The sequence below is a fragment of the Barbus barbus genome, assembly GCF_936440315.1.
Source record: "Barbus barbus genome assembly, chromosome: 16".
NCBI classification, from domain to species: domain Eukaryota; kingdom Metazoa; phylum Chordata; class Actinopteri; order Cypriniformes; family Cyprinidae; genus Barbus; species Barbus barbus.
Window position 1 is genome coordinate 18146612 of NC_136744.1, and position 22412 is coordinate 18169023.

At 37.6% G+C, this 22412-nt stretch overlaps 2 protein-coding genes across 2 annotated transcripts in view; one reads left to right on the forward strand and one right to left on the reverse strand.

Annotated features, from left to right (window-relative positions):
* The window catches only part of LOC306882878 (F-box/WD repeat-containing protein 4-like), a 49150-nt gene extending 32954 nt beyond the window's left edge, over positions 1 to 16196 (forward strand). The window contains exons 9-11 of the mRNA XM_079437862.1: positions 5473 to 5575; positions 7454 to 7615; positions 12782 to 16196. Coding sequence (XP_079293988.1) covers positions 5473 to 5575; positions 7454 to 7615; positions 12782 to 13518 — 1002 coding nt within the window. The 3' untranslated portion in view covers positions 13519 to 16196. The remainder of the gene's footprint in view (positions 1 to 5472; positions 5576 to 7453; positions 7616 to 12781) is intronic.
* LOC306882877 (steroid 17-alpha-hydroxylase/17,20 lyase-like) lies at positions 16104 to 21471 on the reverse strand. Its single transcript, XM_079437861.1, has 8 exons — positions 21091 to 21471; positions 20874 to 21012; positions 20506 to 20735; positions 19379 to 19465; positions 18921 to 19130; positions 18669 to 18838; positions 17914 to 18017; positions 16104 to 17835 (listed from the first exon to the last, which is right to left on the reverse strand). The coding sequence occupies exons 1-8, from the start codon at positions 21394 to 21396 to the stop codon at positions 17552 to 17554; spliced, it is 1530 nt and encodes a 509-aa protein (XP_079293987.1). The 5' UTR covers positions 21397 to 21471; the 3' UTR covers positions 16104 to 17551.
* Positions 21472 to 22412: the final 941 nt, after the last annotated feature.

Here is a 22412-nt window from a genome sequence, read left to right on the forward strand (position 1 = left end):
TTAAAAGCATTAGAGTTTGAATTATAAAGGGGTTGACAGAGGGTAAAGGGGTGGAGTGTTCGCCCAGGCCAATGGTGCGTCCCCACCTCTCAGCCTCTGCTGTGGGAGAAGCCCAGGACCTGTGTGCTGGAAGCAAAGAATACATGCCTTTCATGCGGACCTCCAGCATCTGTCCTAAAGGAATCCCACCAGCAGTTAATGAAAGGCACCTTTTCCCCAGAGGGGGGGCTAATTTGAAGAAACTCGACCCTACTTTGCAAATCAGTCAGTAGATATCTGATTGTCACTCCAAGAGCTAGGGTCTAATCCTATTGTTTTTTCTATAGGATTACTTGTGCTGGGTACCTCTCCCCCTTTGGCACTGCACGGGAGAATAGACAGATTAAGGGGATTAGCTTGTATCCTCCTAACTTGTCAAGCTGGGATGTAAGGATCCATTGACTTCACTGTTCTGAATGAGAGAAGTGCCTAAAAAAGAGAGAAATGAAAGGCAGTGAACAAGAAAAATTCCTGAAAGAACAATGTGATTTGTTTGCTTTTGTTCCTTTTATCTTGGCTTGTTTCAAAGGGTCTCACCTAAGAAGCCGCGGTCCCAAGTCGGAAAGATATGTCCCAGGAATAAAGCGAGTACGAGCCCTTAGCTATGGCTGTCAAAATAACATTTACCACAAAACAAACAAGTTTACTTGAGAGATTACACTGATTTTCTAGGGATCAGTGGTTGTCACTTTCTCGATGACAGCGTACACCCAGGCTGTGTCCGAATCCTGAGCTATGCTGCCTTCTCGGTTAGGAAGCCATCAAGGCCTGTCCGAATCCAGTGTTTTCACTACAGCCTGTATAATAAAATGCTTTCATCTGGGCTTTTTTTTTTTTTTTTGATAAATGGATCCCCTGTGTGTGTGTGGACTGGCATCTGTTGGAGCGATAGTGAAAAAAGTTAATTCATAAATGTTCCATTTTTAACTATTTTTAACAAAAAGTAATCACAGTAGTTATTTAGAAGTTGACTTTATACATTAGATCCTTGAGATACTGAAGAACCTTGGTAACTGAATCCAGCATTTCGTTTAAATTATAGTTCATTGATAAATTGTCCAAGTAGGCCTATATCTTGTCTGGTATTTTTAATATTCTATACATATATATTCCAAACATTAGAACATTTCGCAATCCACCATATTTCATATGTTATTACTGAATATTTAAAGCCACCACAATATCAGAGTTTAATACTCAGTTTTAGTTTTAAAATACATACATGGGGAATGTGATTTGTGACATAAGGAATGTCATTAAATGCTGTAAAAGTGTGTGATTAAAATATGTACAGTATTTGGCAGACACTTGCAATATTTCCCATCACGGCAAATTACTTAAGTTATATTCACTTATATTATCTACTTACATTACTGTATTGTATCATGCAGGAAAAGATTTTTCGTCAGTGTACTTATCATATTCTTGTATAATTAATAATATTAATACTCCCCCTCTCTCTGTCAGCCCGTGCGATTATATATTTATCGCATTCTTTCTTGTTTTTTCTTGCTTTCTTTTTTTCATAGGGGAAATATGTCATTTCCTGCCCCTTTAAATTCAATGTCAGCTGATTTCTTGACCTCAGCTGGTTTATAAACAATAAAGTCACGCCCTGCTGTGTTTAAACGACAGATAAATCATCCAATCGTCGCTAAATTTAGTTGTAAAACCAGGAAGTGTTCGCTTGAATGGACCAATAGCAGCAGGGGGCTGGGCTTGCTGAGACTTTCGGAGTTTGTGAGAGAGTTGAAAGAAAGAAGAAAGAGACGTAACTGAAGCTAGCTCGCAGGCTAGCTGAATGTCCTACCGTGTCGCAGATGTGTCGGAAGCCACGGGAAAGGACGGAATGTGGGAGGTTGGATGTATAAAACTGGGAATGGGGTTGTTTGTAAGTAACGCGGTTATTGGACCGATCGGTTCGGTGACAGTGGAGGCAGCGCTGACCGAGGTAAAAACCCTGTTAGCATCATTAGCCTAGCCGGTAGATTGTAGCTGCGTCTCAAAACTTAGTGAGCTGCCTACCTAGACAGCATTTTGAGGCACCTTAGGTGCTTTTAAACGTTGTGGTCAAAATGCTGTCTACGTAGTCAGCTCGTTAAGTTTTGAAGCACAACCTGTATGTTTGCGTTCACAGCTCTGACAACAAAGCTTACTTGGTTTTTAAATCTGACATGCCACAAATATATTTTAAAAGGTTCGTATGTGAGCTTTATAGTCCGCTTTTAAACAAAATCAGTTAGTTTTAGTGAACTTAGGTGACAACAACCTAGAAGGCTGATCTGAACAGTTTTAGCTTTGTTCATTATATGGCTTTTAAAGTAAGTAAATGTACAGGAATCTATATTCTCTCATCTATGATATATGGACTTTAAAAGTCACGTCATTAGGCATCATGACTTTTAAGTGTAAATGAAATTAAATCTAGATATATGTATAAAGTCGACCCACTTTAACTAGGATAGACCAGCATTTAAATGAATTATTTCATACGTGTTTTTACACTATAGTTATATGAAACGTACATTTTACTTGCATGAAACCTGTCACTAACCTTACCTGTATCCTACCTCAATAGCCACAAAGTGTTTTAAAGCACGGACACAGTAAGATAAGAGATATTTAACATTTTTTAGCGAAGTAGTTAAAGACACCTAATAATAATAATAATCTGGGACCTGATATGTTGACTGCAATATTTTATTTGCCTAACATTAAACTGGTGGTTGCCAAAGAAAGGACAGAAAGAAAGGTATTTCAGTAGTCGGTCGGTAGTGACCTTGGCTGCTTTTGAGTAAGTGATTCAATATCCTTGTATGAAGTCTTTGTTAAAGTCAACAATTCACACCCTGATTCCCTACAAGTTCCTATTTAGACTAATTCAAAAACGTCCAGCAAATGTTAATCTGTAAACAGAATACTATTGTAGGAAAGTCTGTTCCATTTCAGTCTTGCTGAGATTACATGTAAATACACAGCCAAATGAATGATTCATGAAGCTTTTTTTTCTCGGCTCTAATGTTATCCTTTCTGATGGGTAAATAATTAAAGTCTCTATTATTTCGTCTGCCACTGAAGTAAGGATGTACAAAAGGATTTTTCAATCAGTGCAAGGTTTTATTAGTAGTAAGGTTGTGATCATTCTGCATTCTAGTTGTTTAAATGACAGTTTGAATTGTACAGTTGACTGTGATTGACACTTTAATGTTGGCTGTCTAGAAAAAGCACATATTTAAAAGATTTCACCGATGACTGGCTGAAGCTGTTTTGACTGTGTGCTTTCATTCTGGCCTTGAATGTGTTAGGCGTGTATGAAGAAGATGCTCTTCTCTCTGTTGTGACAGGTGGTAGATCAAGGTCAGGGAATGAAAAAAGCAGGGAGTGAGCTGTTTGCTCTCCACTGGTGTTATCTGTGAGGGAATGTAGGTGCCTAAAAGATAAGGTGATCTTCGATCTGCTAACATTACAAAAACCACACAGCGTTCACAGCTTTTACTTCAATAGTCATATTTCTGAAGTCAAACAGGACTTTTGATGAGATAAGAATTAGGATAGGATAATGAGAAGCTCTACATCGCAACCTTTTTAAGTGACACACTGCTGTTGAAAAGTTGAGACATCTGTATGATTTTTATGTTGTTTTTATCAGGATTCTTAAAGTTCAAAGGAACTGCATTTATTTGAAATAGAAGTCTTTTGTAATTTTCTGAATGTTTTTCCTGTCACTTTTGATTAATTTAATGCGTCCATGCTGAATATTAATTAATTTAATTCAAAAAGAAAACAAAAACCCTCACTGAGCCCAAACGTATGGACAGTAGTGTACATATCAACTTCCAACATGAATTCAACTTTAAAAGAGAACAAATTTACTCATTTCATTTTTTAAATGAAAGATTAACCTTTTTTCTTTTTTTTTCACCGCAACAACCATCCTTTTCCTAGTAATTTTCTACATAAGGATTTCAAAAAAATGTATTGAACTATTAATTAGGAGATAACAGACAAAGGCAAAACATTGTGTACTTAATGGGATAATTCACCCAAAAATGAAAATGCCTGTCTTTCTTCTGTAAAATACAAAAGAAGATATCTTGAGAAATGTCTCTGTTTTTGTTTTTTTTATCCATTCCACACAAAGTGTGTCAGTTGTCACCAAAACGGTTTTGTTGCCAACATTTTGCAAAAATCCTCTGTTCATCAGAAGAATAAAAAGTCACAGAGGTTTGTAACAACTTGAGGGAGAATAAATGATCATAGAAATTTCATTTTGGGGTGAATTATGGTTTTCTATAAACAGCAGATGTGGTTACGGCTTCAATTCCCAGGAAATGCATTAACTGATAATGTATATCTTTAGTAGACAAATTGAATAACAGTATAACATCAATTAACAACATTGTTGGTTCTTCTTGAATGCTTCATAAATTATCACTAAAAATGTATTTGAATGGTATTTTTGTCTTTTGGATGTTCCAATTTATAAGACCAGGAATGTGTAATACTTAACTAATTAACCTTTAACTCAGCTGTTTGCTGCCAGTTGCCATTCTATCTATAAACATTTTTGCATTACGTCCAACCCTGCACAGGTTTGCAGCACTGAACACTCAAACTTTTGCTTTCCACTGCTTGTTATCACTGATCATCATCTCAAATGAGTCAATAATGATGTATTTTACTGTCGAGTTAAGATTATTGTTCAACAGGCAAGATTTTAGTTGCTATCCTTTGTATCTAGCACACCACTCGAGACAACTTTCAGGCCAGCAGTTGTCATCGATGGCTGCGTGTATGTGAGAGAAGCACTTCATCCTGTTTACTTGCATTCCCTGGCTGCCCTCGCTGAGTCTGAAATGCCATGAGGGAGGCTGTGTATGTATGTGTGCGTGCGTTTAAATTGAGCCCCTCCGGCTCATAAAGGGGGCAGTTCATGTCGCACCATGTGTGGGCAGCGGGTGGCCCAAGCCCGACCTTCCTCTTCTGTCTCTCCCTTGGTCTTTGCAGCCCTGTGTAACAAAACTCTGTGTCTTTTGCTGTGTTGATTTTCCTATCAGACGCCTATCATGCCTTTTCTCCTCGGTTTTAGACAGGTAAAACGAGAGCAGAGGAATCAGCATTATCTATTAATTGAATTAGCAAATGTAACTAGATATGCAAGTATAATACAGTCTGCTCACTCAAAGATTTGCATAGCGATCTGCCTGTCAACTGTATTGATGTGCTGTTTATTATTACCTGTATGTATAGACCGTATCACTATGTTGGGGTCATTTATTTATTTTATATAGTACTGTACTTATTGTTTTGGCTATATATTGCACTGAAATGTAATTTCATTTTAGTTTATCGCCATAAAAAAGCCTTTGGTACAGAGAGCTGTTATGGTATCTGTGCTGATAATATGCTTATATTTTCTGTTTGGTTTTCTAGACCCGGCTGCCTTGTGTAGGAGTGAACAACCAGAGCTACTTCTGTGATTCGGGCCACTGCTGTGGGGAATCTCAGTGTTGCAGCTATTACTACGAGGTGTGGTGTAAGTATCTTAAGTCCTTCCTGCCTACAACATGCTGTAAGATGAGGTCAGTCCATGGTGTATATGTTCTCTATAGTGTCTGAAACACCATCCAGTTGTTTTGGTTATGTGTGTAATCATTTCAAGTGCATATTGGTTGTGTATAATACAGTCGTCGCAAATCCAGGATACTGTAAACTCTGATAGAAAGGGCAGTCTGTCTAGATTTTTTCTTTTTTTTTTTTATTAGATTACATTCAACTTTGAAGTGAGTCAACATTTAAATACAGTTTTAATAGCATTTAGGGGTGTAACGTGCCACCTGCTTTTGTTCTCAAGTTGTTTGCAGTAAGCAGCCCAACCTTCTGATGCCAGCTATATGGGTTGGACAGGAGGCGGCATGACTTGGGAAAAGACATCCAAGTCGTGGCTCATGTTTGACACTGTAATTGTTTTGTTTCTGCAAATAGTAATGGGATTTAGGTGTTCAATCACACAGCTTACTGGAACTAGATTTGCTGTAATTTCAAGCACAAATGTAAGTGACCTCACAGTACAAACGGATATAATGTTTTTTTTTTTTTTTGTCCTTTTTTTTTTTTTTTTTTTAAACATCTTTCATAGGTTTTAATTATGGGTATGATGTGTGTGTGTTACTGCTAACTTTTGTCATTGACTGGCCCTGATCTAGTTGTTGTTCTGCCCTATTCACGCCCGTTGGCGGTGTTCCTGTGTTATCAAATTACCCCTCTCCCTCTGGTGTACCATCTATTTTAATAACTGAGGACTAACCTCATCTCCACGGTAATTACAGCACATCATCTGCTGAGTCAAGCGGCTGCACTTTGGGTTTTGTACAACGTGCCAAATACATGCGACCCGACAGACACAAATCCAGTGTAACCGAATCAGACTAGCCACTGTAAACAGCTGCCTTAAATTTCTCTATTAGGAAAAGTGGACCCCCCTCTCTGCCAGAAAAGGTCTCTGCTTTATTTGGGGCAAAGTTTCACACACTTGAATCTCACATGACATTGACCCACACGACTCTTACCGTTGGCTGATGAGCGTCACACCCTAATGTCCAGCACATTCTTCTCTTGTGATCTGGTGCCAGATTGTTAGGTTGTTTTGGGAGAAGACATTTCTGTACCAATAGGATAGTTTATAGACTTTTTGTTTTGTTTTTGTGAAGAAATTAATACTTTAAGCACATATGCTTAAAATTGATCAAAAGTGACAAAGACATTTACAATGCTACAAAAGATTTTTATTTCAAATAAATGCTGTTGTTTTGAACTTTCTATCCTTCAGACAATGCTGAAGAACTAGTATCACTGACTGAAAAAATGCATCAATGTATAAAAAATGTATGTTTCTTGAACACCAAATCAGCATATCAGAATGATTTCTGAAGGATCATATGACAGTGAAGACGATGATGAAAATTCAGCTTTGCCATCACAGGAAAAAATTGCACTTTTAAATGTATTAAAAATATGTAAGTTATTGTAAATTGTAATACTGTTTCGCTATATTGCTCTTTTTACTGTTTTTTTATAAAATAAATGCAATCTTCATGAGCATTAAAGACTTCTTCCAAAAACATTTTAAAAATCATACCCATACTCCAGACTTTTAAATAATAGCGTGTACACAGTGTGCAGCCAATCAAAATGTTTGGCTAATGAAATTTGACTGTTGGTGGACCTTCAAGACAATACGCAATGAAAATAGAAACTAAGCAACTAACAAAACATCTTGTCAGGCAACACTGGTGACAACGACTCCGATTAACATGAAAGACTGGTGATTTATGGTGTGCTGTGCCTGGTTTGGACATGATGTTCTCTTCACTCATTAACAGTACTGTGTTATGTGTGTGTGCTCTTTCATCAGGGTTTTGGTTGGTACTGACTCTCATCATCATTCTGGGCTGCTGCTGTTTGTGCCACCACCGTCGAGCCAAACACAGATTGCAACAACAACAGCGGCAGCATGAGATCAACCTCATCGCTTACAGAGAAGCCCATAATTACACTTCTGTACCCTTCTATTTCAGTCAGTACCCGCTTCATTCCCCTGTCATTCTAACTTTAATCAATACAGTGCAATATGAATTTATCTCCCAAGGTGCAATTTAGTTTTGGCCACAGAGATTGGATCAGACGCTAATGTAAAGGTGAAGAAATGGGTTGATTGGGAAGGTTATAGTTATGTTATTATTATTATTATTATTATTATTATTATTTAGTCATTTAGCAGACACTTTTGTCCAAAGCAACTTACAAATGAGGACAACAGAAGCAATCAATTGTAGTATTAAAACAACTAAAAACAGATCCAAAACTAAAAGCTAAAACTTTATAAATACTACCTATACACATTTTAAAAATAAAGAAATTAAATAAAAATGACAAATGCATACAACAAAATTTCAAAACTTAACATTTAAATGAAAAAGAAATAAAATAAAGCTAAAAACAATTCAAAATATTAAAGAACAAAAGTTATGAGTATAATAATGACTCTAACAACACTAAGCCAAACACCAAAAAAACAACTATATATATATATATATATATATATATATATATATATATATATATATATATATATGTATATGTGTACCACCACACACACACACACACACACATATATATCAATTCATTTAGTTTGTTGAAGTATTAAAATAACTCAAATTAAATCCAAATAAAACTTAATAAAAGGCCTATACAGACATAATAGATTCAGACATTATTTAACTAAAATTTAAATAGATAACAAATACAAATCACGACAGTATAGTTTATCAGTAATCCTAAGAAATAACACTGCCAAACACACATGCTAAAACAACAACTTACTTCCACATAGTAAGAAATGGTTATAAAAACTGAAACAGAAGTGAAACAAGTAGTAGAAAAGAGGAGAAATAAAAAGTGATACTTATACTTTGCCGGTGTCCCTGCCTGGTGGAGTAGATGGTCTTTACACTCTTCAGTCATCACACGACAACTTCACACGACAACTGCCGCAGTAAACTAACCTTTTTTTTTTATACCCATCTAACAAAATACTAATTGAATTTAGCTGAACACACTTTTCTTATTTTTCCACAACAAATGGCCAAGCAAGCGCAGACACTGACAAGATACCGAGACAGAACGAGACCAAACGCGATATCAACACGTTATGTGCAATGTAAACTCTTAAGGCCGCAGTATACTTCGACCGTCCGCATTGCGTCATTTTCGTCATCAGGAGGGATCGCACGCACCCCGTCCACGTGCAGGCAATTTTTTGAGACTGCGTGGAGGTCCGCGAGACTGTCTGTGCTCTTTCCATTTCAAATTAGAGGCAACAACTGCATTTTAATCATGATCCGAAGAAAGATGCTGCATACATGCAACATGAGCAGTTTTTATTGTAAATTAGATTGTATAATTTCGAAATTTGAAGCAAAAACAGAATGGTCTGACTTCAGTTTTGTGAAACTATACATAAAAATATCTGCATGAAATGGAAACATCAGACGAGCTGAATGAGACGCAGATTCACTCTCTGCCAGCAGGTGGCGCTCAAAGCGTTTCCTTGGTTTCCGCTGTAAACAAAACAGCGCTGCACTTATGAACTTATGAGGCAAGATGAAAAGAAAAAATACCATCTAAACTTTTCTAAAGACAGTGAGTTCCCCTCAGACATACATTCATATAAACTCCTACCCCTAATTAAATCACGATTTGTTTAGCATCTCAACCAACTTGAATCGTCACATATTTGAATCGATTTTCAACCGGCTCACGGTTAATCGTTACATCCCTAAAAATAGGTCTCTGATATCTCTGAGTGTGTATGTGAAGTTTTAGCTCAAAATACCCAGATCATTTTTTATAGCTTGTTAAAATTGCCACTTTTAGGGTATGAGCCAAAACGCGCTGTATTTGAGTATGTTACTTTAATGCAAATGAGCTGGTGCTCCCTGAGAAGAGGGCGGAGCTTCAAGAGCTCAAGCTCCGCAGTAGCAGTGCTAGCCTTTGCAAAAAAACATTTTCATTATTAGTACAAGCCTGTTGTCTTTACAGAAAATGTACTCTGTTTAAAAGTCAGTCATCTGATTGTACTGTGCACAATACAGTTTGTGAATTGCACAGACAGGGAGCACGGCGGGATAAAAATAACAACATAGCTGGTCTCATGATGCATGGCATGCATTTATAAGATGCATAAAGCATCACTTTATAAGTCCCACTCGTGATTATGAGCTCAACAAACTCAAGCGATCGACTCACATTGCTTTCATATGCAACTTTTAACTACCACATTCCTATTCACGATCATTCATGAAGGCAGCACCAGTGAAAACAGGCAGAGATGATGGTAGCTTTAGCATCATTAGCCTTACAGAGTGCCAAGAAGCTCTTTCAGAAGGGCAATTTGGAAAACAAACACATGATACTTACTTTGTCTGGAGCTGACGTTCACGCACGAAGCGTTGGTATTGATCCCTACACGTATTGGGGACTTTACCGATTTTTTACGGGACATTTCCTTAGACAATGAAACTTAAAGGAACACTCCACTTTTTTTGGAAATAGGCTCATTTTCCAACATCCCTAGAGTAATACAGATGTGTTTTACCGTTTTTGAATCCATTCAGCCGATCGCGGGGTCTGGCGGTCCCAAAATTAGCATAGCTTAGCATAAATCATTGAATCCGATTAGACCATTAGCATCTCATTATAAAATGACTAAAGAGTTTCGATATTTTTTCTATTTAAAACTCAACTCTTCTGTAGTTGCATCGTGTACTAAGACTGGCGGAAAATGCAAAGTTGTGATTTTCTAGGCTGATATGTCTAGGAACTATACTGTCATTCCGGCGTAATAATCAAGGAATTTTGCTGCCGTACCATGGGTGCAGCAGGCGCAATGATATTACGCAGCGCCTGCTAATAGTATAACGTGACCACCTGTTTGCACAGGGAGCGTGCCTTGCAACCATGGAGACATTAGTAAGAGACGATTTAGAAAACATTTCCTTTGGTACAGAACCTGAACCATATCTGTTTGAACCTGAATACACAGAAGACGAACTTTTACATACATTTTGGCAAAAGGCTGCTTGTAAAGCTGATTGTGAAACCACGGACAGAGCACTTTCAATGATTCAAATGCCACTCCCCCCTTCTACAGTAAATCAATATAGCATAGTAGGCCTACAGTCTTGAGCAGTGCTAATTTGTTACTCTGAAAAAAAAATCGGATCAGTTTTGGTGATAGGGCTGTATTTTGTACCACAGAAAATTCCGATAAGCAATACTGACAATTACACGCGTTTCTTTTAATCAAACTATGCACTACCTCTCTAGAACTGTACAACAGAACTAATATATACTGTATAAGACAAATGGTCGAGCAAATCTGATAGTAGGGCTGAGCAATTAATCGAATTCGATTAATTGCACAGCCCTATCTGATAGCATTACACAGGCAGCTAATGACAACAGCAGTGCTTTTTCAATGTGGTCAAAAGTGATAATAATGTTACACTTACAGCCATGGGTGATGATCCACTTGGTCCTGTCTGTACTCTGAAGATTGTTGGGATAGCCGTATTCTTTAGATGCCGTACCATAGTATGGGTAACACTTTCCATGTTTTCCAAATAGTCATCTGGTCCAAAATGATCGGAGCAAACACGCCATTTCTTGATTGATTCTACCGGTGTTTTCAAATCTATGTTCAGAGCAGCTAGCCATTGATTCTTTTGTTGCTTGTTTTTCGTTGGAATTCTATGAAACATGACGGTGGAATACACCTTCGACTTACTATTACAGCCCTTTACAACGCACATAACCATGGCTAATCGCACACAGGTCCATCACTTTTTCTTAAAGGATGATCTTAAAGGGGGAGATCAGCTCTTTTACAGCCACTAAACTCACCGGCTGTAACTCAGCAACTACACAAACATAGTGCCGGTCACTTTGGAAGTTACCTAGATGGGGACTTCTTTCAGGCGCTGCGTAATATCATTGCGCCTGCTGCACCCATGGTACGGCAGCAAAATTCCTTGATTATTACGCCGGAATGAGAGCATAGTTCCTAGCCATATCAGCCTAGAAAATCACAACTTTACATTTTCCGCCAGTCTTAGTACACGATGCAACTACAGAAGAGTCAAGTTTTAAATAGGAAAAATATCGAAACTCTTTAGTCATTTTATAATGAGATGCTAATGGTCTAATCGGATTCAATTATTTATGCTAAGCTATGCTAATTTTGGGACCGCCAGACCCCGCGATCGGCTGAATGGATTCAAAAACGGTAAAACACATCTGTATTACTCTAGGGATGTTGGAAAATGAGCCTATTTCCAAAAAAAGTGGAGTGTTCCTTTAACCACAGTGTCCTCAGTGGCTCAGATGGAGGGAGTTTATGGAGCATCGTTAGTGCATCCCAAAACACAACACTTGAAATGCCTCTTTGGCACTGACATTGTATATCTTCAGTGGCTACAGCAAGTAATCAGTAATGGCGGAGTCGGACTGCTGCTTCTCACTCAGGGCTGTCTCTATAGGGCAGCGTCACAAAGGTGGGACTTTTTCCCCTCGGTGACGTGAACAGAGGGAGAATCTGAAACTGCTTGTTCCGAGAGACTGTTTATGATTTTTTTTTTAGATTATAAAAAAATGAGTAGGTGGATTTTTACCATTATAGGCTGGATGTTTTCACACACTGCGGCCACACAACTGTGTTCAAACACCTTATAAAAGTGATTTTTGCATAATAGGTCCCCTTTAAACTGTCAGAACAAATTCATCTTGATAATGTCAGATAACTTTGATAGAAATGAATGTAATGAATTAGGTTTAATAGCTGTCAGCTGGTGGTGAATGAGGAGATCCCCCTCACAATGTAAAGCAATGCTTAATTTTGTTCAGTCTGTGGAGTAAAAAGGTTGCATTTTTATCGATTTTCCTGGTAGTCCACTGTATGAAGAATTTTTGGGTATATGTCACAGTTTACTTTATTGTGCTATCCTCACTTACATAAATTAACTACAGTGTCCTGCACCCACTAGTAAAAAAAAAAAAATATCAAAAATGATATGGTATCTGAATAATTTTTGATTTGACTGGAGATCTGTTCATTGCCCTTAGAAGAAATCCATGCTTTAGTCATGGTCAGTCAATAAATGCATTTCTTTGTCCTCTTCTCCAGGGTTCCTGCCTGGCTACCTCTTACCGGCATACGAGGAAGTCGAGAACAGACCTCCGACGCCCCCGCCTCCGTACAGTGCCTCACAGCCAGGCCAGTCCACCAGCATTGACCCTCTGTGCTCTGAACAACCAGATGAGCTCTGCCCTCCACTTCAGTCTAGCCCCGTCGTCCCGTCTGCATCTGAGAACTGTTCTCCGGGACCCTGCGTAGAGGGGCAACATACTCCCACTGCACACCACCCTGTCAGAAACACCCACAAACCACAGTACCTCAGCCGAGAAGAGGACGGGCAACCCCAGCAGGTGGCGTGCGCTACCTCACACAGCCCGGTCAAACAGGGCAGCTCCGGCGAGGATCTGACCGAACCCATAGAAGACTGTTCTCCCGACAGCAAAGACAAGACTCCAGGACGCCACCGGCACTTCACGGGTGACTCTGGGATTGAGGTATGCGTTTGCAACCAGGGGCCCGGGGATGGAGAGGAAGAGGAGGAGATGAAAGAGCTTGTGGGGGACATGGATGGAGGGCTGCTCGAGGAGCAGGACTTCTGTGATAGCTGCAACCCCCGCGGCAGCAGCCTTCCTCGTGGTCCGGGGGATGAGGAACAGGGCTTGGCTGCATCAGACGTGCCTCTAGAACACAGAGAGCATCAGCGACCTCCAGTCTGCCTCCATCTGCACACCATCAACGAACAGGACGGTCCGCATCACGCCAACAACACAGACCCCCAGAGTTGAGCACAACCGGTTCCAACAGAGACTTACTTTAGACTGCTGTCTCCCTTTACTTTCTTGAGATACATCAGTTTGTACTGTCAGCAGTGTCACTTTGGGTGTGTGTGTGTGTGTGTGTGTGTGTGTGTGAGAGAGAGAGAGAGGGGGGGAGTTTTAAAAGGGCGTTAATGTGCGAGTCCTAACGGTTTTTATGGATTAATAGAGTAATCTAGTAAAGACGTTAATAGGTCTGTTGCCTCACAGAGAGGTCACGATCAAAGCCACAGGGGAAATTCTCCTCAGTTTATAGCCTTATTGACCTCTGGGTGACATGCCTGTAGATTTGGAGGCTTTTTGTTGGTTTTTGGGGGCTGATTGCCTCCTACTCTTACTTTGTGCTGGCTTTTGCTCCTGAATTCTTATCTTTAATGCCATTTTAAAATACTTAAAGGGACAGTTCACTCAAAAATTAAAGATGTCTGTATCTAGTCACTCTCATGGCTTTCCAAATACACAAGACTTTTATCCTTGTGTACTTCAAAACACAAATGAAGATATTTTTAATTAAAAAAAAATGAAGAGATGTTTTTTAAAAAGTCTGTTCCACTAAAAGTGGATACTTTTAAAAAGTTCAAGATTGTAAAATAAATGTATATGCACATACATAGAGCACATCAACTATGGTAAATAAATATGAAACATACATGATGCACAAGAACCATGGAAGTTTCTTGTTGCACATCAAGCAAGTACAGTTAAACTTGTTTCTATGTTCCTTGTTTAGTGTTTAAATGTGAATAAAAGCTTGAATTAAATCTGTTAATTATATAAACCAATTATGTCTCTTCAGAAGACTTGGATTAAACCACTTGATTCATATGGATTACATTTATGATCTTTTTGAAGCATCAGTATTTAGGTGGAATGAAGGTGAATTTCAAAGAAAATCAAAAGTCCTTTGCTTTTGGAATGAAATGAGAGTAATTAATAACAGAATTTAATTTTTTTGGTAAATTATCAATTTAAGATTATATTGTGCACAAAAAAAGACGGCCACAGAGCAGTCTGTTAATACTTCAGAGCTTTAATATTCAGTTGTTGTTTCTTGTCTTTTTTCTGAAAACGTTTGATCTGGAGTATCTGCATGATGCTATTCAGAAAAATGAAGGAAAGTAATTATCTCAAATATATATATTTTTGTCTTTTTGTATCAATAAGTAAATGTGCTCCCTACCTAGCAGGGTATGGTTGCCATTTTGCTTGTTTGTTTCATTGTATAACATGGTCTCGGGCTTTATCCAATATTTTGCATGATTATTTGCATAAACTGAATACATTCACATGCTATTTAGTAGTACGTTTTAGGTTCATTATGCAAAGACTCTTCAAATGAAGGCTGAAAATACCTTTGTATATAGATTGAACCCAGCTTGTACATGTACACTAGGTGCCTTTGTTGATTTTATTAGTTTTCATATGCCTTAACGAGAAGATTGTGTCATAGAATTTCTGCATAAAATAAGGGCCAGTATGAGTGAAGATTTTGTAACATCTTGTTTGAAAGGACAACTTAATAAGCCTTCCACCGAAACATATCATTTAAATGTTTGTTTTTTGCCTTAATTTAATTTCTCTATTCTCTCATAGTGCTTTTAAGTTGTTTTTGTATCTTAACACTGTAAGGGAACTGTTGCACCACTAACAGTAACTTATGTACAGGCCTTTTTAAGCTTTTAATGTGTGTTTTATTGTAGCAGATCAGGTAAGGTTACTGTCATGTTAGTGTAGCACTTAAGTCGGGTTCATGATGAGATTGAGATTTGTTTTTCTGTGGCGGTGAGACTGAAAGCTGCTCCACTGCATTCCTAACACTGTCTGAGTGTGTGTGTGTGTGTGTCACTGTAGGATCTTTTAAGTGGATCGTTCTTCAGGCCACTGTGTTTGTTTGACCTTTGGTTTAGATTAGCAGTTAGGTGTCCTATAATTGAGTCTTAGCTTGGGCACAGATGGCTTTCCGGCCCTGTTGATCTTCTGATCAGAGTGTTCCTGTGTAAATGGTGACTAATTTTCTTTCAAACGTGATGTGGCCGGTAAATTAGGTTCCTAGTGTGTTGGCTGGCTGGGAGGCAGATTCCAACTTTGACGTGGTGCCTTTGGAAATATTCTTGTTGCAGTATTGTTTGGCTAAACCTAATATTGAGCATTCTGAATTATTTGGACCATAGCATCGTAGCATCAAAATTATTTGACTGATTTAGTGAAGCTTGAAGCTACGAAGTAGGGTCAGTGAGGAGATCAAGTCATCTGTTGCAGCAATGGTGCTCATGACGATTTTTCTGTAGCTCTAGTCTCCTTTGATGTTTGAGACCAAAGGTATTGATTAAAAAAGGAAATCTGAGTCACTATGTTGGGTAGCTGTGAATGAGACGTTCATTTGTTTTGCCTGAAAAAGTTGTCATTGCACTGTTTTGACACTGAGCAGTGTGTGTGTGTGTGCTTGAAGGTGACGAAGGCTTTGCAAGCCAATTGCTTTTTTTCTTCTTAAGCTTTGATTCCAGCCTGGTACTACGTTTTAGTTTTGTATCCGTAGTCACTTTCTTTTTATATATGAAATTGTATTTTCCGCATTTTATAAGAAGACTCTACCAAATTAAAGAGCATCAAAGAATGTTCCATATGAATAAAAAAAAGCTTTGAAAGCCAATGGATTTTCATGAGTGATTCAGTTATGCATCCAAAACGGCAGTCTGTCTTTTTCAGCCATCTTTGTTCTCAAAGTATTTTTTCTTATTCATTTTCCTATAGGGATTTCTAAAGTCTTTGCTAAAGAAAAAAAAAAGAAAATTGGACAAAAAGACAAAGGTACAAGACTGTACTTAATAGTTTTATTGAAGAAAGGAATAAATTGACATTGCTAAAAAAAATGGTGGGAAAATAACTTGATTTAAAGATAATGCGTATAGATGCAATATATAAATTTACCTTTGTTGTAAAATATGTATGTATATTTACAAATTTAAGTGTTTGTGAATGCAGAGAGATTGACATTCACAGTGCTTCATGGGAGTGGGCGGATGCTAAAGTCTTGATTTTCTGATTGGTGGATATTTCTTTGCAGAATTATGGGTAATGTAGTTAGTTTCATCAAGAATTCCATGATTAAAAATAAGTTGAACTAATGCGAAGTGATGACTTCAACAAAAGCACATACCGCCGATCAAAGGTGGGGTAAGCAATTTCTGGAAGCCAGTGTTGATATTTGAAATCACCAAAACAAACACGCCCCTACCCCAAAAGGGTCTCGTCCCTATTTTGATAGCTCCGCCCCACACATACATAACTTATGCAACCCAGGCAATGATTAGTTCTGTGAAACAAAGCAAAACCAATGTTACACCGTGTCTACACCGGACGCGAGTGGCGTGAGCGACAAAATACGATAGAAGTCATTATAATCAGTGATGCTGTCTACACTGGATGCTGCGCGGTTCGACACGACAAATCCCCGACAGAAAACTGCTGCCGCGTTCTATTTATGATGTGCCGACACAAATTTCAAATGATTTTCAACGGTTGCTTTTGCTTTATCGCATCGGTGTAGGCAGACTTTAGCTGTTGCGGCTCGCCGCGTCTGTTACTCAATACTCACCTATCGAGAAGAAACAAAGCAACCTTGGCGTCCGATCGCAGGCCTTCCGCTCCTTGAGTTCTCTCCAGTCTCCAGCGCTGGAAAGCTTATCCGAGATTTACACGGGTCCTACTTCTTGCCTTATCGTTCCGCAGACTTTTTTTATCCGCCATATCTATCTTTCTGTCGCTTGCTGTTTTGGTTCTTGACCCCGCCTCAGTTTTCTAAAGCGTTTTCACCTTTAACAGTTCAATTAAAAATTAGATTTTTACCTCCAGAACCTGATTGTTGCACTCTGTTCAGTTACTGTTGATCATAGAGCCACACTGTCTCAAGATATTAATTATATTCATGTCTGATTTGTGATATTTGATAGCAAGTTTCATAAAAAAAAATTACAAAGATCTCAAGAGTACATAATATATTTTCTCAGCCGTGCTGCATTAGTGGGAATTTTTCCCAGTCTGCTCTTAGTTTAGCAACGACTTTGAATTTCTTGGGTTGAAAAACCACACCAAACTTGCCCTGGAGGTCAGGCAGAGGCTGGCCAGCAGGCATCTCAAGTGTGAACCTTTGCAAAATCCATGAGAGGAAGAGGAAGAGTTCCATCTTTGCCAGGGCCTCGCCGAGACAAACTCGAACCTCTGCACCGAAGGGCAGATAGCTGGCTGATGGGCAGCACAAACCATCACCCTCCTCATTCAGAAATCGTCCTGTCAGATTAGAGTATTCATTGTATTTGGTAATGTTCACAGATTACATGAATGTTTGTTATCACTGCAGATTCGCACCTGGGTCAAACAGCTCAGGATTCTTCCATTCCTTCTCATCATGATGTAAAGACCACAGATTAATAATGACTCGGGTTCCTTTCTGCACAGTGTATTCTCCCACGCTGTCAAAGACAGCAGAGAAGACATCACGACTGGACAGTATTTTATATAAACCACTGAAATGTTTGCTACCCTGAGGGTAAAATTGGGAAGTGTAGTATAATAATTTGGGTGTTTTTCATATTTTCAAGCAAAGGGCATTAAGCATCAAAAATAAATAGCAAAAATTAAGTAAAGAATAAATAAAATGTAATGATACACTATTCAAAAGTTTGAGGTGGGAAACAATTGTAGAATTTTTTGAAACAAGTCTCTTCAGTGCTCATCAATGCTGCATTTATTTGATCCAAAATACAGCAAAAACAATAATATTGCAAAACAGTATTACAATGTAAAATAACTGTTTTACATTTTAATACATTTTCAAATGTAATTTATTTCTATGATGGCAACACTGAATTTTCAGCATCATTACAATGATCCTCCAGAAATCATTGTAATATGATTTTCTGCTCAAGAAACATTTCTTTTTATTATCAATATTGAAAACAGTTGTGTTGCCTAATATTTTTGTGGAAACTGTGATACAAATTTCAGTAAAAGTAGAAATAGAAATGATTTGTAACATTATAAATGTTTTTTCTTTCGCTTTTGAACAATTTAATGCATCCTTGATAAATAAAAGGAAAAATATATCAGTTTGTTTTAATTACGTGGAGTCTTGGAGCGCCACATGAGGGATGAGAAGTGGGGAGACGGGTCGGATCCTCAGAACTTCTCTTATAGTGGCCTCTAGATAAGGCAAATTCCCTCTGTCACTGAGCTGAGGGTGTCTGTCTTTTCCAATCTTATTGTCCAGCTCCTCCTGAATCTTTCTCTGCACCTAATGCCAAATGTAAAGAGCATCTACTAAGTTTCTTTGCAAGAACTGATTCCGAAAAGCCAGTTGAGAGCAGTTTATTTACCTGTGGATTATGGACAAGGTAAGCTATTGACCATCTGAGTACAGTGGTAGTGGTTTCCACCCCTGCCCCGAAGATGTCCCCCACAGTCATGAGCACGTGGTCTTCAGTTAAACCAACATCACGAGTGCTGGTGTTATTATTCTCTGAGCTGCGTTTGGCCCTCAGAAGTGCATCCAAGAGATCCCGTTGGACGTTATCACTGTAATCCACCTGTAGAGAGAGACAAATCCCAGGTTATTGATGGAGAAATCGTGCACTTTGGAATATGCAGTGACAGCTGCTGTTTGTTGAGTCTAGTCTACACTATAATTTATACATATGTTGACATATTGGTTTGAAATGTTACACTCCATCTAAAACTGTTTGTTGTTCACGCAGCTTTTATGAACGTTGATTACAAACAGAGAATATTCAGAACTTTCATTTGTATTTTTGTAATAGTGAAGATGCACGTTTACCTTGTGTTCCTCATATTTCTTTTGAAGCAGTTTGTCTCTGATTGAAACACACTGTCTTAAGATTTTGAGGTCTTTGTTTGGGAATATCTTGGAGGAAAAAATCATATATAGGCTATTAGAAATCAAAGCATTAGACAAAAATAATTTAAAAAATATTTTAGGTAACTAGGAAAGCCAAGAATTACTGTTCAAAAGTAAGATTCATTTGAAAGAAATCAATACGTTTATTCAGCAAGGATGCATTAAATCGATCAAAAGTGACAGTAAAGACATTTATAATGTCATATTTCCATTTCAAATAAATGCTGTTCTTTTGCTACTTTCTGTTCATCAAAGACTCCTTAACAAATTTATTGCTGTTTTCACAAAAATATAAAGCAGTATAATTGTTTTCAACATTGATAATAAGAAGAAATGTTTCCTGAGCAGCAAATCAGCAAATGTGACCCTGGAGCACAAAACCAGTCTTAAGTCGCTGGGGTATATTTGTAGCAATAACCAAAAATACATTGTATGGGTCAAAATGATTGATTTTTCTTTTATGCCAAAAATCATTAGGACATTAAGTAAAGATCATGTTCCATGAAGATATTTAGTACATTTCTTACTGTAAATATATCAAAACTTAATTTCTGATATGTCATATGCATTGCTAAGGACTTAATTTGGACAACTTTAAAGGTGATTTTCTCACTATTTAGATTTTTTTGCACCCTCAGATTCCAGATTTTCAAATAGTTGTATCTCGGCCAAATTTTGTCCTATCCTAACAAACCTACATCAATGGAAATCTTATTTAGTCAGCTTTCAGACAATGTATAAATCCATTTTCAAAAAATGTACGGTTATGACTGGTTTTGTGGTCCAGGGTCACATATTAGAATGATTTTTGAAAGATCATGTCACATTAAAGACTGGATTAAAAAAAAAAAATGCTGATTCAGCTTTGCATCACAGAAATAAATTACATTCTAAAATTAGAAATTAGAAAATAGTTATTCTTAATTGTAAAATGACTGTTTTTACTGTAATTTTGATCAATTAAATGCAGCCCAGGTGAGACCTCTTTCAAAACAATTAAGTATCATGCAGTATAAGAAACATTAATATCACATATTAAAGCTTACCTGCAGCCATGGGAAAATATCCAACAAGCTGTCCTTAGCGACTGTATCCACGATTCCCTGACTGTACTGGAGCATGGACTCAAACTCAGCATCTCCACGTTTGTATGAGGAGTTGAAACACAAGGCACACACCACGTTTGTGACGGCACGTGTCAGCTCTGGTGCCAGATCCACAGCGCTGTTCTGGCATTCAGTCAACATGTCACACATAGAGCTCGCCTCCCTGCAGACTTTAGGTGGAAAGTAAGAATTAGGTAGCAGGCTCTGATTTGTGTATATATATATATATTTAAATTAAATTTTTTTTTATAATTTACATTTTGCTTTATATATTTGTACTATATCATGCTGGCTGCAGTGATACTCACTTATCTTCTCAATAGAAACTGAACCTTCCCCAAACATGCAAAGAGCTCCATGCACCATTTTCCGATGGAACTTCCATGTGGAACTGTAGTCAGCAAATGCTATATCTTTCCCATCTCGAGTTAATAAGTCTGTTGTAACCTTACAGACAAACATATAAAGTAAAGTAAATAGTTTAGTGAAATTCAGCTGCTGATGAAAGTGATGCAGTTTACTTACAGTTCGTGGCCCTCCTGCAAATATTTTTCCTTTTTTGATCAGGATCTCTTTTGCATGATGGTGGTTGTTCAGAATCAGGACTTTGTGAGAACCCATCATGAGGGAATAAAGATCTCCGTATTTCTTCTGCAGCTGTTGGAAGAAGATGTGTGGAGGAGTGTCACGAGACTGAGGAGACTCCCGATGATGGGGAGTGATGGGAGGCTTGGAGGAGATCTGTCTCCTGGCACAAATCCATTCATCTTCCTTTTGAGATATAGCGCTGCTAGAGTTATTGCAGAGAACAGGCATGAACAGAGAAGCCATGGCAGGATGAGTGGGTCAGACATTGTCAGCTACATTCAACCAAGTGTTCACCAGCTCTTCAAATCAGCACTGCCTGTATGAGCGGGGCGACAGGAGATTTTTATTCAAATTCTTCAATGCCACCTCCTTGACCCTGAAATAGTTTAGCTTAAATATCTAAGTGTCATCGGGGCTCTTTTCAACAAAGCTTTTTATTGGTTCCCCACATTAAAAAATGCATGGAAGTGCATGTGTGAGCACAGCCCATTTTTTATTTTCTTATTTTTCATTTTTCATTTTCCTGAAATGTAACATTTCTTTTAAACTTTTAGCTTAACTTTGTGATTTATATTTATTTTGGAGCTTGCAGAAACAGTCACTACTGCATGCTGTAGCCTGCTGTGCATTTGATAAAATGACATTTTCTACAAATAGTATACAAAATTAGGCTTGAAAGTCTTAAAAACCAAATAGCCTTTTTTTTTATATAAATGAACAGATAAAGGAGGTGCTTAAACGTTGGAAAATGATGATCATTAATAACTAAACCTTATTGTCTTTAAGACAAGAAGTTGATAGTCTGTTATATTTTCTATAGGATTATTTTTTTTTGCACACATTAAAACCCTGTTTTGTGTATTTTTTTCTAGAAATAATTCCATAAAACCTCAAATAATAACATACAATAAATGTAAAAATTATAGACAAAAATGTAGCCAAAACAATTAAAAATAAAAATGTTGGTTTGTAGTAATATAGTATAGTATTTTAAACATACAGACAAATAATATTTATTTCTTACAATATTAGTATTTAAATGGGATAATTGTTAAAAAAATAGCTACTTTTGATGCTATATATTGCTTTTATGTTAAATAATTATTTATATTTAATAGATTTCGTATGGCAAGGCAAGTTTAAGGCACATTTCACACAAATCATACTCAATGGTAATTCAAAGTGTTTTACATAAATGGGAATTAAAATAATCATTAAAAATAATCACATTAATAAAAGCAAAGAGTAAAATTGTTCAA

Bases quoted from the DNA above. Each gene is read 5' to 3' on its own strand.
- LOC306882877 (XM_079437861.1), bottom strand. From the start codon at position 21,396: ATGGCTTCTCTGTTCATGCCTGTTCTCTGCAATAACTCTAGCAGCGCT. The intron at 21,013-21,090 runs GTAAGTAAACTG...TTTGTCTGTAAG, and splicing joins TTGCAGGAGGGCCACGAACT to GTTACAACAGACTTATTAAC. The intron at 18,839-18,920 runs GTAAATAAACTG...ATTTGGCATTAG, and splicing joins ACCTTGTCCATAATCCACAG to GTGCAGAGAAAGATTCAGGA.